This window comes from Trachypithecus francoisi, unplaced genomic scaffold (assembly GCF_009764315.1).
Source record: "Trachypithecus francoisi isolate TF-2019V2 unplaced genomic scaffold, Tfra_2.0 Lachesis_group4, whole genome shotgun sequence".
NCBI lineage: Eukaryota > Metazoa > Chordata > Mammalia > Primates > Cercopithecidae > Trachypithecus > Trachypithecus francoisi.
This window is the reverse complement of record NW_022681469.1, coordinates 114,802,867-114,817,383: the sequence shown is the minus strand read 5'-3', so window position 1 is coordinate 114,817,383 and position 14,517 is coordinate 114,802,867. Positions and strand designations below refer to the sequence as shown.

The 14,517-nt window shown below is 44.0% G+C and overlaps 1 protein-coding gene across 1 annotated transcript in view; it reads right to left on the bottom strand.

Moving 5' to 3' along the window:
• The window catches only part of LOC117072863 (cytochrome P450 3A43), a 42,567-nt gene extending 37,598 nt beyond the window's left edge, over positions 1-4,969 (bottom strand). Inside the window, exon 1 of the mRNA XM_033193315.1 lies at positions 2,519-4,969. Within this exon, the coding sequence (XP_033049206.1) occupies positions 2,519-2,589 (71 nt within the window). The 5' untranslated portion in view covers positions 2,590-4,969. The remainder of the gene's footprint in view (positions 1-2,518) is intronic.
• Between the last annotated feature and the right edge of the window lie 9,548 nt (positions 4,970-14,517).

The window sequence follows — 14,517 nt, the reverse complement described above, 5'->3', positions numbered from 1 at the left end:
CCTGATGATTGAAGCTTAAATAGCATTCTGAAATACAAAAATGTAGCATCTTCTGATGGGAAGTGGGTAACACAAGATATGAGACAGTGAAGGGAGAAAAAGCATGATAAACAAAAGTCATCTTATTATAATGTATATCAGGCATCAGTGCTCCAAAGAACAAGTATTCTCAACCTTTGTCTCCCTTCCTGTGAGCTAACATTCTTTTTTTTATTTGTTTGAGATGAAGTTGCCCAGGCTAGAGTGCAATGGCACGATCTCAGCTCATTGCAACCTCTGCATCCCGGGTTCAGGCGATTCTCCTGCCTCAGCCTCCCAAGTAGCTGGGATTACAGGCTCCTGCCACCACACCCAGCTAATTTTTGCATATTAGTAGAGACGGGGTTTCACCATGTTGACTAGGCTAGTCTTGAACTTCTGACCTCAGGTGATCCACCCACCTCAGCCTCCCAAAGTGCTGGGATTACAGGTGTGAGCCACCACGCCTGGACTTGCTAATATTCTTTTTGATGAGATTATAGGGAGGGGGCTCAAGACTATGACTTTTTTTTAGGAGGTCCTTCCTTTAGGTATGAGAACTTCAGAGAAAGCCCCTTCCTATATTTTAGGAGAAATAGCAGGGTTGGGAGACAGGAGAACATAAGAGTTACCTTCTGAAGCCTTTCTGAGACCTTTCAATCTCCTTTGGTTCAAAGTCCTCAACATGCCAAAGTGTCATATTTTGAGGTTTCATTTTTGGAGCCCCATCATACCCCTGTCATAAATGTACATACTAAAGCTGATGCTAGTGGAGACGACAATTGAATTGGTAGCTGAGTCGCAAGGGATCACATTAAACCAGTCTAAGCCAGTCTCACATTCCTAGCAATGTCAATCCAGTTAAACAGCTGTGCCTCATTTCAGGAGGTGGTGTTGCAGCTGTGCTGTCATGAAAGTTAGGTCTGTATATGGTGCAGTTAAACAGGTACTTAATAAGAGGTTGTTCTAGCAAAGCAAAAGAAGACCAAAAGTTTATCATTTAGCAGACTAGTTTCTGAGTTCACAGCACAGCCAGATAAAAAGATTTCTAGATGTTGGTTTTGAAACAGCTCCAGTTGGAGTAGAGGCAGGCAATGTTGATCTGACAGTTTTCTCTCCTATAGCTCCTTGGGGCCCGATCTGAAAGACTTTAAGTTGTTGCAGTTTCTCTGGAGTCTGCTCTATCACAAAGAATTCTGCAAAAATCACAACCTTTCCTGCCTTTTTGGACCAAACCAATGTATTTCTTAAACGTATTTGATATCTCATGCCTCCCTAAAAGTATAAAACCAAGCTGCACCCTGACCACCTTGGGTACATGTTCTCAAGACCTCCTGAAGGCTGTGTCATGGGTCATGGTCACTCATATTTGACCCAGAATAAATCTCTTCAAGTATTGTACAGAGTTTGGCTCTTTTTGTTGGCAGCATGAATTACTCTTTATTGCAATTCCCCTGACTCGATGAATGGGCTCTGTCTAGGCAGGGGGCAAGGTGAATCCTTTGGGTGGTTACAATGAAAATCCATACACAATTTTACATGCATAAGCACTGGAGGCCCACAATATATGAGACTAGAATAAGGACTGAATGATTAAAGCTTAAATAGCATTGTGAACTAAAAACAGGGGAGCAGCTTCTGATAGGGAGTTGCTGACACAAGTTATGGGAGGGTGAGGGGAGAAAATGCATGATGAGCAAATGTTATTTTATTATGGAGATAAAGTCTCTCAGGTAGCAGTGTTCCAAAGAATAAGTATTATCAAACTTTTTCTCCTTTCCTGTGAGTTAGTCTTCTGATTGATGAGATTATTTGGAGAGGCTCAAGACAATTGCATTCTTTTTGGAAGATCTTCCCTCAGATAAGAGAACTTCAGAGCAAGCCCAACCCCGCATTTTCAGGAGGGAAAGAATGGGGGATGGGTAGACAGAAGAAGGTCAGAAGTTCTGAAGGAATTTGTGGAGTCTTTCAGTCTTCTTTAGTCCAACATACTCAGCATGACAAAGTTTCTTTTTTTTTTTTTTTTGAGAAGGAGTCTTGCTCTGTTGCCCAGGCTGGAGTGCAGTGGTGTGATCTCAGCTCACTGAAACCTCTGCCTCCTGGGTTCAAGCGATTCTCCTGCTTCAGCCTCCTGAGTAGCTGGGAGTACAGGCGTGTGCCACCATGCCCAGCTAATTTTTGTATTTTTAGTAGAGACGGGGTTTCACCATGTTGGTCAGGCTGGTCTTGAACTCCTGACCTCATGATTGGCCCGCCTCCGCCTCCCAAGTGCTGAGATTTCAGGTGTGAGCCACCATGCCCAGCCTAAGTTTTATATTTTCAAATGTTGTATTAAGAGCTCTAACAGATTAATAATATTTTATGTGTTCATAGCATTTGGCACTTAGGTAACCTCCCCTCCATTATCTCTTTTATTTTCAAAACAAATAAGAAAAAGATGGGCCTAATTAGCACTTCATGTCTTAGAGTTAAGAGCAGACATGCCTGCATAGTTACTCACATATAGAGGAGTACCAAGCTGGTAGCCACAAGAACCCATGTTTCCATGGCAAAGTTTGGAATGAGATCCATCACCAGTTTTCTTTTTCAACTCTGTCTTCTGAGTGTTTCTTTCAGCTGTGTGCTGCTCTTTGCTGGGCTGTGCATACAGAGCTTTCTTTCTCTGCCCAGAGGTGATTCAGTTAATGTTAACAGGGATATTTATGTGCTGGGGAAGGAGGTGGGTCTACAGCTGCAGCCAGTAGGAAAGCCACTTACGTTACTTCTCGTGTGGAGGGATTTGGGTACCCTTTTCAAACTGACAATTGGCAAAGAATTATGACTGTCCTTATTTTGGCCTCCTTTGATTTCTTATTCTGTGAACAATCAGTAAACAAATCAATCACTGCTATTGGTAAGCCCAAAAGTTATAGATTCTCAGAAACCTAAAGAAAAATACTTCTGCAAGAACATCTGCCCAGCAACTGCCTGTTGAACCTCAAACTGATGTCAGCTTTGTTATTGATCTTTATAGCCAAGGATAATCATTCCAAAACAACTATGTAATTCTCCTCATTATTTTTTTAAACTTTGTCTTACTTTACCTACCTGAATATGCACATAGTTTACCCTGGCACACATATTCCCATTGCAATGCTTTATTCCCAAATAAAAATAATTATTTTTAGAAAGCCCATCTCTATTTGTTATCTAGGTTGTCAAATTATGCCTCCAGGTTAACAGACAAGAAGGACTCCCTGTGCCTCAAAAGCAAAAAACAAACCCAAGAGGCCATGGCAGGTTTAGGTGACGGTCATGTTCTCTGTGTTCTTAGTAAGTGTTGCAAAACCTATTTTTCTGCAGCCAAGTCAAATAACATTTTCTGAAAAAATCTGTACCTGGGAATTTTCCAACTGCTCACCAACAGATCATGTGGTAAGAACTAACTGACCACCTTGGAAAAGCCAATTAAGAGACATGTGACTTGGGGCTTAAAGGCTGTCCAATCAAGACTCTGTTCTTAACCCCTCTGACTTCTCTTTCCTGCTCTGTGGTTTTTAACTTTATAGCTCTCCACCTCCAAGGCTGCATCTCCTCAATCTGCAGACTGTGTTTTATAGAAAATGAAGCTCTCCCTCTGTCCTCCACAGATCCCACAGTCTTTGCTAGTATTTCTTGGTGATGAGGAAGGGATCAAAATTGGCTCCCAAGATCTTCTCCCTTGTGCCATCTGCACTAATCAATGCATTGGCACCAGCAAGAGTGCTCTAAGCTCACTTATCTTCCTGGCCTGGCTGTTTCATGGAAAAATCAGTAACTCCTCTTGCATCAAGATCTCCCATTGAGGATGAGGTCTTGAGGTCTTTATTTTTTTTCAGGGAACCTGCCCTTCTGGTTCTATGGCTACCCACTTTTGGGGTATGCTTGAACTTGGAGGGGCATGCTTATGTTTCCTGGGGTGCATTCATGCTGCATCAAGTAAGCTCATGCTTCACAGGATACTCCATGCTTCAGTGTTGCAAGGACTATCACACCTTATTTGCCCTTGAAGGGACTCCTTCCTAAGGTGAGGGCTATGCATAACCTAGGTTCTAAGGCCATGGTCTCTAAGGGCTGCCATCAGGTAATTCGGTGGCTCTGTCTCTGACCAATCACTATCAGGTACTCTGGCAGTTTTTCAAGTTTAAAATTTAAAGGTAAAGGCTCGATAGAAATGGACGTGAGAGATACATCTAAATTGAATTCTGAAGCATGCAATGAGGACAAGAGGAGTCTGGATGTCTCAAAGACAATAAAAGGCTTTCTTTCAATCTGCATTTTTGAAAGTTTCAAACACAATTGGGACTTTAGCTATGTTTTAATAGGAGACTAACCCGAAGACTTAACCCATGTCTCAGAAAATCTGAAAAACTCGAAGACCCTAAAACGGAGAGTCCCATATCTTCCTGCTGCCCCATTTGTGTTCTACCTCCACTTTTCTCTTTTTACCACCACTGTCTCTGGAACATTGCAGGGACCTGGCAATTTGGTACCAGCAGGGGCCATTGAGCTCCTCTCGCTCCTCCATGATGACTGAAAACTGGATGGGTCTCTCATGAGTTGTGGACTTCCCACTTGATTGACAGCTGTCCGTTTTGTTCAACTAGTTGTTCTCACTCCTGGATAAAAGGGAGTGAAAGTCTCTTTCTTAGAGACTTACTGTTTCTCAAGAAGGGGGAATCACTCTGCATTTCTCCCCCACAGACATGTGAATGAGTAGGTACGCTATTTCTCCCATTCATCTCCTTTGTGGGAGAAAGGACAAACATTTTTCTTGGCCTCTGCAGTTCTGTCCCTGTAAGCAGGATACCAAAGCCATTCTGTTCTTTCAGAAGCCTCAGTGAAGGGAGCCCAAGCACTGGTATGTCAGCCGAAAAGTAAGAATTTCTTTTTCTTTCTTTTTTTTTTTTTTTTGACAGAGTCTCACTTTATTACCCAGGCTGGAGTGTAGTGGTGTGATCTCAGCTCACTGCAATCTCCACCTCCTGGGCTCAAGTGATCTTTCTAGCTCAGCCTCCCAAGTAGCTGACACACGCCACCATGTCTGGCTGAGAAAAGTAAGAATTTCTTTCCAGTCAGGCTCCTGGCCTTTCATTCTGGGAGATCCACTTGGGCAGACGTTAAGAATTGCTCTTTGTCTCCTCTGCAAAATCTGAATAAATAGAAGAAAAGGATTTGTGTGACTAGTACTGGGTGCAGCAACTCTAGGGTACTGTCTAGTACTTTCTCTTATGAATACTCATATTGTTTGATCCCTTTTTCCTCTAGAAATAGTCTTTTCCTTTGTTCCTGTATTTCTGTGTTGTTCTGTCATAAAAAGGGCTACAGCAGTGTAGAACATGGGCCTGAAACCCCTATAAACCCACTTGTTGGAGCTGGCTCTGCAGACTGAGCAGCTGGTGCTTCTGAAGAGCACACCTGTTGTTCTACATATGTCCAGTTCTCGGGGGAGTTTCTCTTAGGAAGCCCCATCCCTATGGGTATTTTGCTTTCCTAACCCTTGTGGCTTGGTTCATCCTGGGAAAGTCCAATCCCAGGAGAATCTACCCAGTGTCACATATCAACAGGCCTGAATTTACTGGTTTTGGTGTCACTCAAAAGGGTACCTTCAGTTTTTTTAAAAAAATCAAAGCCTAGATAAAGTGTTTATAAAGGATAGGTCCTCAGGTAAAATAGACTGACTTCTTTTTCAGAACTATTAATAGTACAGCCAAATATTAAAATGCTTTCTTTGGCTAGGTGAGGACTTTCTTTGGCTAAGGTGAGGATGCTCACGCCTGTAATCCCACACTTTGGGAGGCTGAAGCAGGTGAATAACTTAAGGCCAGGAGTTCAATATCAGCCTGGCCAATATGATGAAACCCCATGACTATTAAAAATACAAACATTAGCTGGGCGTGGTGGTGCATGCCTATAATCCCAGGTACTGGGGTGGCTGAGGTGATCAAGAGGACCACTTGAGCCTGAGAGGCAGAGGTTGCAGTGAGCCGATATCACACCACTGCACTCCAGCCTGGGAGACAGAGATAGACTGTTTCAAAAAAGAAAAAAAAAAGCTTCATCACTCTGAGAGCTCCATCCTTAATTCAGTAATCTAATCAAGAAATTTCCGTAAAAAGATAAGAAAATTATGGAGAAGACATCACAATAATGTTACGGGATCCTTGGGGTGCTGCTTTTATGGCCTAAAACCTCTGACCAGTGGCACCTCTGCCCAAGTTTTGCTCGGACTTGCTGGGCTTGTTCTATCCACTGGGGTTGGCAGGCTGCATTCAGCCCATGCTACCAGCCTGGATCCCATGCCTGCCAAGGGTGAGTCAGGAATGGAGCCAAGAGGGGTGTGTGAGCGAATGTGGGGTCAGGCCACTGCACAGGCAGACACTGCAGCTGCTGCAGTGGCAGGCAACTCTGGATGCCGACATGGGCACTGGCTCTCTGTGAGGCTGTGGCTCACAGAGCAAGTAGTTTCCCCAGCTGGAACTAGGGGATGCAGTGGTGCCTGCAAGCTTGGAGACACCAGTCACTGCAGGATACCAAAGAGTCACAACCCTGTTTTGGGGAGCTCCCAGGTCTGGGCTCCCTGAGGGACTGCAGCTCTTTTCTCCTTCTCTTTGCCTGCAACATGGTGAACAAGGGGCATGTTTCAGCCCTGTTTGTGTTATAGCTCTTTTACCTCTGCCATTCAATGGGTCCTGAGTTCTTGTCCTTCGACCAGGAAGAATGAGGTATGCAGACAGGTGCAGGGTAAGCAAGGTGAAGAGGAGCATTATTGAGCAATAGAACAGCTCACAGGAGACCAACAGAGGGTAGCTGCTTTCCACAGTCAGGGTGTCCCGATGAGTGTTCAGCTCCCAGCAGAGAAGAGACCTTGGATTGGGAGGCTCCTCTCTGCAGGTAGGTCATCCTGTCATCTCTGCAGCTCTCAACAGAGAGGAGGTTTTGGAGTGGGTTGCTCCTCTCTGCAGCTGCTAGTCTGCATGTCTCTGCAGGTCTCTGAGGCTCTCGGCAGAGAGGAGGCCCTAGAGTGGGTAGCCCCTCTCTGCTGCTGGTTGTCTAAATGTCTTCTGCTATCAGTAGAGAGAGTAGTTCATTTCTGCAGCTGCTCTTCCTGATGTCTGCTCAGCTCTAGCTGAACCTGGGGCTTTTATGGGCCCCAGAGGGGAGGAAGTGTGCACTGATTGGTCCTTGGGAAGCCATGGGAGGACTGGAAAAAGAATCACAAGTTCCCACTCTGGTCAGTGGGACTGGCAGCCCAGCTCCCAGCCTTCAGGCCCTCCCTGACCTGAAGGTGGGGCCTCACCAGGGACACACCTCCTTCTACCCAGGAATCTGTCTGCCTCCTACTTTCATTCATGGCACCAGGGCTCAGCCTGACTTTGCTCTGAGATTTGAGAGGGTGCTGACAGCAGGGAGAAGCCAGGGAGCAGGGGCAGGCACTTTGGATCCTGTGAGGGTAGGGGGCCTTCCTCGGCCCCCAAGAGTGCAGGGATGCCTGAGCCTGCAGCTGGGGGGTGGCTGCAGCTGTTCAGGGTAGGGGGGATGGAGGGTGAGGAAAGTTGGGGGTGGGTGGTAAGGGTGGGTAGGGGAGGACTTCTGCCTACTCCATGGAGCTGGAGGCCTGGTCTGCAGCTGTGGTTTGGGTGGCTGCAGCAGCACCCAGGGAGCTCCTGCCCCAACTTGGAAGGGGCAGGGCTCCATGGAGTGTGCAGCCCCGCCTGCTTCCCTGTTGCAGCTGGCATGATGGCAGTGGCAGGCTGTCTGGAGCAGCCACTGCCATCAATAACCTTTGTACACTTGTTCCCAGTTATAGAATTTATGCAAATAGATCTATAAAAATAAATGTACTGACCACTTTAGGACAAATATTAGAGAGACCACAAAAAACTTTGCAGGACAACCAGAGTTTCTAAATTTCTTAGCTTAAATGGTTTTAACAAAATGTTCAAGTTTTATACAGTTAATTGCTACAAGTCTGTAAGTAAAACCTCGATTACAGTAGTTCAATGCATACAATTGACAGATAAGTCAATTTTGTAACCTTGCCTTTCATGACAAGTCTTTTGACTTTTGTTTTTTGGCTCTTTTATTACTTAAAAAAGATTTTAAGGATTGATGAATGCCTTCCCACCTCTATTCCTGTCTGGCCTAGAACATATAAATCAGTTATTGGTCTTTTGGTTTTAAGTCCTTTGGCCATAAGAACCCCATGGAGGGACAGGGTGGACTTGGGGCAGACAGCCACACCATCACAGCAATGATGAGACCAAATAAAAGTTTGCCATTGATGTTGGCTCTGGAAAATCTTGGCCCAAATAAAGGAGAATGTAAACCAAAAACAAAATCCCAAGCTCCCTCCACCAACTAAACAGACTCCCTGTTGGCTAAGTGGATGCCAGAGGAACCCAAAAAACTGAATTCCAGGGCATGATGAAAAGGGAGGTCCAGCATGCCTCATTATACTCCCTCCTTTGCTTATGGTCATTAGACTTTCTTTCCTAAAGGCGAAAGAGAAAGCAGCCCCTTCAAAAGATTCCACACCAATATTGTCAGTTATGAGCTTATCTCCCAGGTACAGAGTAAAGATAAGACGAGATTAATCCTTCCCTCACCATTCCCTGAGAGATCTATTTCCTTCATTACTTTTTCTTTAAATGTTCACCTTATCATATGACAAGGCACTAACTGAAGTCTCACAAGTATGTAATCATTCATCTCATAGCAGCCCCTCCCCATTTTTAAAGGAAAATGTATCAATATTAAATCTCTGAGAACCTCTTTGGAAAGAAAACTGGCCACAGATGCATGTGTAACTTACATTTTTCTTGGGTATGTATTTTGAGCCAGCACTCAAGCTGGCTCAAAAATCCTTGGTGACTGAGAGTTACGCCTCAGTCACTCACTCATTTTGGTGAAGGTTGGGATGACAAAAGCCCTTATGGACTTGAATCTCTTAAGACTAACTCCCCTGTGAGCTGGCATGGTCAGACAAAGCAGAGAATGCTACTTGCTACTTCATGTCTTGGGTCCCCAGCCTTTTTGACTAGCTGCCAGATGTGAACCAACAATCAGGTCCCCAGGTAACAGAGACCAGAGAGAGATGCTCTCACTTGGCAACAAAGCCAATTTCTCAGGACATACAAATAGACAAAAGAAAGATCTCATTTGATTTTTGTCTGAGAGATACACTGCAAAGTTTGTCTAAACAGATGCTGGTCTGCTGAGAATTATGAAGTCACCAGTCTGTTGGGTGGGCTTAAATGACAGGCTTATAAAAAGACCTTATGCCTGTGTTCTACCCTACAATTCTCCTCTTTCTGACAAATGGCAAAAAGACAAAGGAAAACAAAGACCATCTCTGAAGGGGCAGGGACCAGAAATGCAGAATACTCATAGCAAAAATAAAAACACTAGACGTTGTATACCAAGAACAAGTTTACAAAAAGGTTTTCCATTACTAATCTAAGTTTGGAAAGAAACATGAGACAAATAGTGATATTACCACTTGTTCAACCTGGTTCCACAGGCAGAGATACAGGAGACAGACTGGGTAAGAATTCCTACCTTTCTCCAGCTTCGTCAGGTCTCAGGGTCTCTCAATGGTAGCTTCAGAAGGAGCAGAGTGACTTTATTTCCTAGTTGTCTCACCAAAACTGTAGGAGGTGGGGAGAGAAAACTTCAGTTCCTCCTCTAGAGGCTTAATATTTGAGTCTGAGAACCTGACAATGGATTGATTAACAGCAACTGTCATCTCAGTTACTCGGGAGGCTGAGGTGGGAGGATGATTTGAGCCCAGTTGTTCTAGGCTGCAGTGAGCTATGATTGCATCACTGCACTCCAGCCTGGGTTACAGAGCCAGACTCTTGTCTCAAAAAAAAAGTGCATACACATTTATGAAATGCATAGACACTGGAGACTCACAACATATAAGACTAAAATAAGGACCAGGTGGTTGAAGCTTAAATAGTATTATGACTTACTAAACATTTAAGGGCTTCTGGTGGGGAACTGGTGACACAAGCTGTGGAAGGATAAGGGGAGAAAATGCATGATGAACAAAGGTTATTTTATTACGGAGATAAAGTGTGTCAGATAGCAGTGCTCCAAAGAATAAGTATTATCAACTTTCTACTTCTTTCCTATAAGTTAATATTCTGTTTGATGATATTATTTGGAGGTGCTAAAGACAACTGCATTCTTTCTGGCAGGTCTTTCCTTAGTCAGATAAAGGAACTTCAGAGAAAGCCCCTCTCTGTACTTTTGGAGGGAAAGTAGGGGAGGCAGGAGAAGGTCAGAGAGACTTTAGTTCTGAGGCCATTTCTGAGATCCTCCAGTCTCCTTTAATTCAAAGTACTCAGCTTGCCACAGTGCCCTGTTTTCAAGTGTTTTGTTATGAGCCCCAACAGATCAATAATGATAATTTATGTTTGTGGCATTCAATGCTTAAGCAACTTCCCCTCCATTATGTCTTTCATCTTCAAAACAAATAAGAAAAATAGGCCTGATTAGCACTAAAAGTCTAAAGTTACAGAGCAGATGGCCTGGACAGTTATTCACAGGTAGAGGAGCACTAGACTGGTAGGTGGGAGAACCCACATTTCCATGGCAAAGTTTGGAATGAGATCCATCGCCAGTTTTCTTTTTCAAATCTGTCTTCTGAGTTTTTCTTTCAGCTGTGTGCTGCTTTTTGCTGGGCTGTGCATGTAGAGCTTTCTTTCTCTGCCCAGAGGTGATTTAATTAAGGTTAACAGAAATATTTATGTGCTGGGGAATGAGGTGGGTCCACAGCTGCAGCCAGTAGAAAAGCCACCTATGCTCCTCCTCATGTGGAGGGATTGGGATGCCCTTCTGACATTCACAGTTGGAGAAGAATTATGACCACCCTTATTTTGACCTCCTTTGACTTTATATTGTGTGATATCAGTAAACTAATTGGTATTTGATAAGCCCCAAGAGTTATAGATTCTTATGAGAAACTCATGTGAAGTCATTGGCATTCAATCTCTAACCGGCCCTTATCTTCATGGCTGCCTTCATCCCAAAATACTTCAAATCCATCAAAATAGTCCACACATACACATCTTTACCCAGGAAGTTTCCACTGCCTAGAATTTCTCTATATTCCCTAGAAGACTCCTACTCATCCTTTCAAATCCAGATCAGATAGATTTCTTTTTAAGTTTTTATTCATTTATGTTTCTTTTCTTTGACACAATAGATCTATATTAGCCTGTTCATGCATTTCTATAAAGAAGTAACTGAGTCTGGGTAGTTTATAAAGAAAACAGGTTTAATTGGCTCACGATTCTGCCGGCTACACAGGAAGTAAGACTGGGGAGGCCTCAGGAAACTTACAATCATGGTGCAAGGTGAAAAGGAAGAAGGCACATCTTATATTGACCAAAGAAGGAGGAGGGAGAGAGAGAAGAGGGAGGTGCTACACACTTTTAAATAACCAGATCTCATGAGAACTCACTCACTGTCATGAGAACAGCAAAGGATAAGTCTGACCCCATGACACCCAATCACCTCCCACCAGACCCCTCCTCCAACACTGAGGATTACAATTCGACATGAGATGCAGGTCGGGACACAAATCCAAACCAAATCAACACCCGTATAATAATTTATTTTATTTATTTTTTTGAGACAGAGTCTCACTCTGTTGCCCAGGCTAAAGTGCAGTGGCACAATCATAGCTCACTGTAACCTCAAACTCCCAGGCTCAAGTGATCCTCCTGCCTTAGTCTCTGGAGTAGCTGAGGATACAGGTATGCATCAGCACACCTAGCTAATTTTCTTTTTTTTCTTTTTCTTTTTTTTTTCCTGTAGAGACTGTGTGTCTCACTATGTTTCCGAGGCTGGTCTCAAATTCCTGGCTTGAAGTGATCCTCTGGCTTTGGACTCCCAAAGTGCTGGGATTACAGGGGCGAGCCACTGCACCAAGCCCAGACCTCTTCTATTAGAGGCTTTCTCTGATTTAGGAATCAGACATGACTTCTTCCTCTTCTGGGCAACTTCTTTCCCCCTCCCATAGTTCTATTATTGTCTTTCCTCCTCTCCAGCAGCGTGCTGGTTTCCACACATGAGTGGTGGTGATCCCTTACCAGAGCATGAGCTTCTTAAGGACAGTTTGGGTATTATTCACCACTGTGTCTGTAGGCCCTAGCTGAGTCCTTTACACAGAGTGGGTATCCAGAAAGGTTTGCTGAGTTTCGTTGGGTTAGATCGCTGCATATTGCAAAACTTTTCCTGGGACTCTTTCCCTTGGACTCTGGTGACCAAGCCACTTTCCTGAATGCAGCAAGAGCTTTTGGCTGGGCCTCAGCTGCCATTCCTGTACATTCAGAATGATCCACCATGATTCTGTTGTCAAGAGGGCCTGTAATGGAGACGCAGGGAAGGAGAAGATGAAGATGACAGCTTCAGTGAGAAGCAGCATACTGTGCTGCTTCCTGTGCACCCCCTCAAATGGTTCTGCAGAAGGTGGAAAGCTAGAGAAGCTCCTGACCAAAGAATGCCCCTCTTTCTGGAAATAATCCATGTCTGGGAACAATGGGTGTGAAAGGCGAGAAGAGGAGAAGAACAACTGCCTGGATTGCCAGGTGGCCTCCAACCACCTTAACCACCAGGGATGTGGCTGATGTCACTACAAGCAGCATATATAACATCAAGGACTCCAATAAGATGATTTGAGCTTCTTCTTTGGGGTAGTAGGGGTCAGAATAGACAAATTCTGCCTTCTGAAGAGTGAAATATTTACCTCAGGAGCTGTTAAGGATGAGACCTGCAACAGCAGTGCTGTCATCTGAGAGCCCCTCTATGCCTGCTTGCTGGAAGAGATCCTAAGGCTGAGCCTTGGGAAATGGCATTGGCTCATTATCATCACTGACCCACATTCTGTGTCTCCTTGCCCTGAGGAATCATGAATTATGTGACAAGTAAAACCTCAACATTCTTAAAAGTCAACAGAAATACAGCCCTAAACTCCTGGGCTCAAGTGATCCTCCTGCCCCAGACTCCCAAGTAGTTGGAACTGCAGGCATGCATCAACACGTCCAGACTTAATATTTAATTTTGTAGATATGGGGTCTTGCTATAATGCCTAGGTTGGTCTCAAAGTCCTGGACTCAAGCAATCCTTCTCTCTCAGCCTCCCAAATTACTGGGACTACAGACATGAACCACCGAGCCTGACCTTGATAGAAATTCCTAGTAAAAAGGATGACTTTTAAATATTAAATCCAGATTCTCAAGCAGTATGGTAAATTATTTTTGAAAAGCCATATATAATTAAATTAATATATGTTAAAACTTGCAAAGTAATCTTGAGTAGATACTATACATTTTAATTATATAAGCAGCCATTGACTTCTGAAAAGTCCAGTAACCCCTCCTAATAGAACCCAGCCTGTGAAATGATGGGAAGAGGCCTTCAGGAAGCTTTATTTATTTATTTATTTATTTATTTATTTATTTATTTATGTAGACAGAGTCTTGTTCTGTGGCCTCTGAGCTGGAGTGCAGTGGTGTGATCTTGGCTCACCGCAACCTCCGCCTCGCCTCCTGAGTTGAAGCAATTCTCCTGCCTCAGCCTCCCCAGTAGCTGGGATTACAGGTGTGTGCCCCTGAGTCCAGCTAAGTTTTGTATTTTTAGTAGAGACAGGGTTTCACCGTGTTGGCCAGGCTGGTCTTGACCTCCTGACCTCAGTGATCAGCCTGCCTTGGCCTCCCAAAGTGCTGTGACTATAGGCGTGAGTCACTGCGCCTGGTCTATGCTTTTGCTTTTAATATCTCATCTTGGCTACAAAGAGCAGTGCAAATGGGGAGCTTCTCAAGTCCCACAGCATTTTGACCATAGTTTTAGCCTCACTCCTATCAAGTCAGCAACACTGTAACTTCCAATCTCAGTTGAGTGGAGGGCAAGCAAATTGCTGTAGAGACTGAGAAGCGTCAGCCTGTAGATGCCTGGGAGCTGGGCTAGGGACTATCTTCCCCTTCCCAAATGTGCCACAAGCCTGCTTTCTCCCGCACTGAGCCCCCTGTTTGTACACATGTACAGAATGGTTACAAAGCTTCCGTTAAGTCACAGATAGGATGAAAACCATCTCTACCCTCCTCCATTCCCATACAGAAATCCTACTTCAGAGAAGGAGTTGCATATAGAATGCATGAGTCCTAGAAATAAGACTTAGAAGGTCTTGTTTAACATCAATCAATGACAACTGTTCTTTAAGTTCATCAGGGAAAAGATCCCAACTTTTCTATAAAGCTAACACCACATTATTTTAAATTTTAAAGTGACATGAATATATTTTTCTAAGAGACAGATAGACAAACACACCCACAAACACCCACACATACATAAATGTCAGACTAAAATTTAAAATTAAATACCTTAAAATTTGTGGCCAAGAACCCTAATTCAACTGCAAATCACTCCTTGAACACTTACTGAATGCTTACCATGGACAATGTCCCTGGC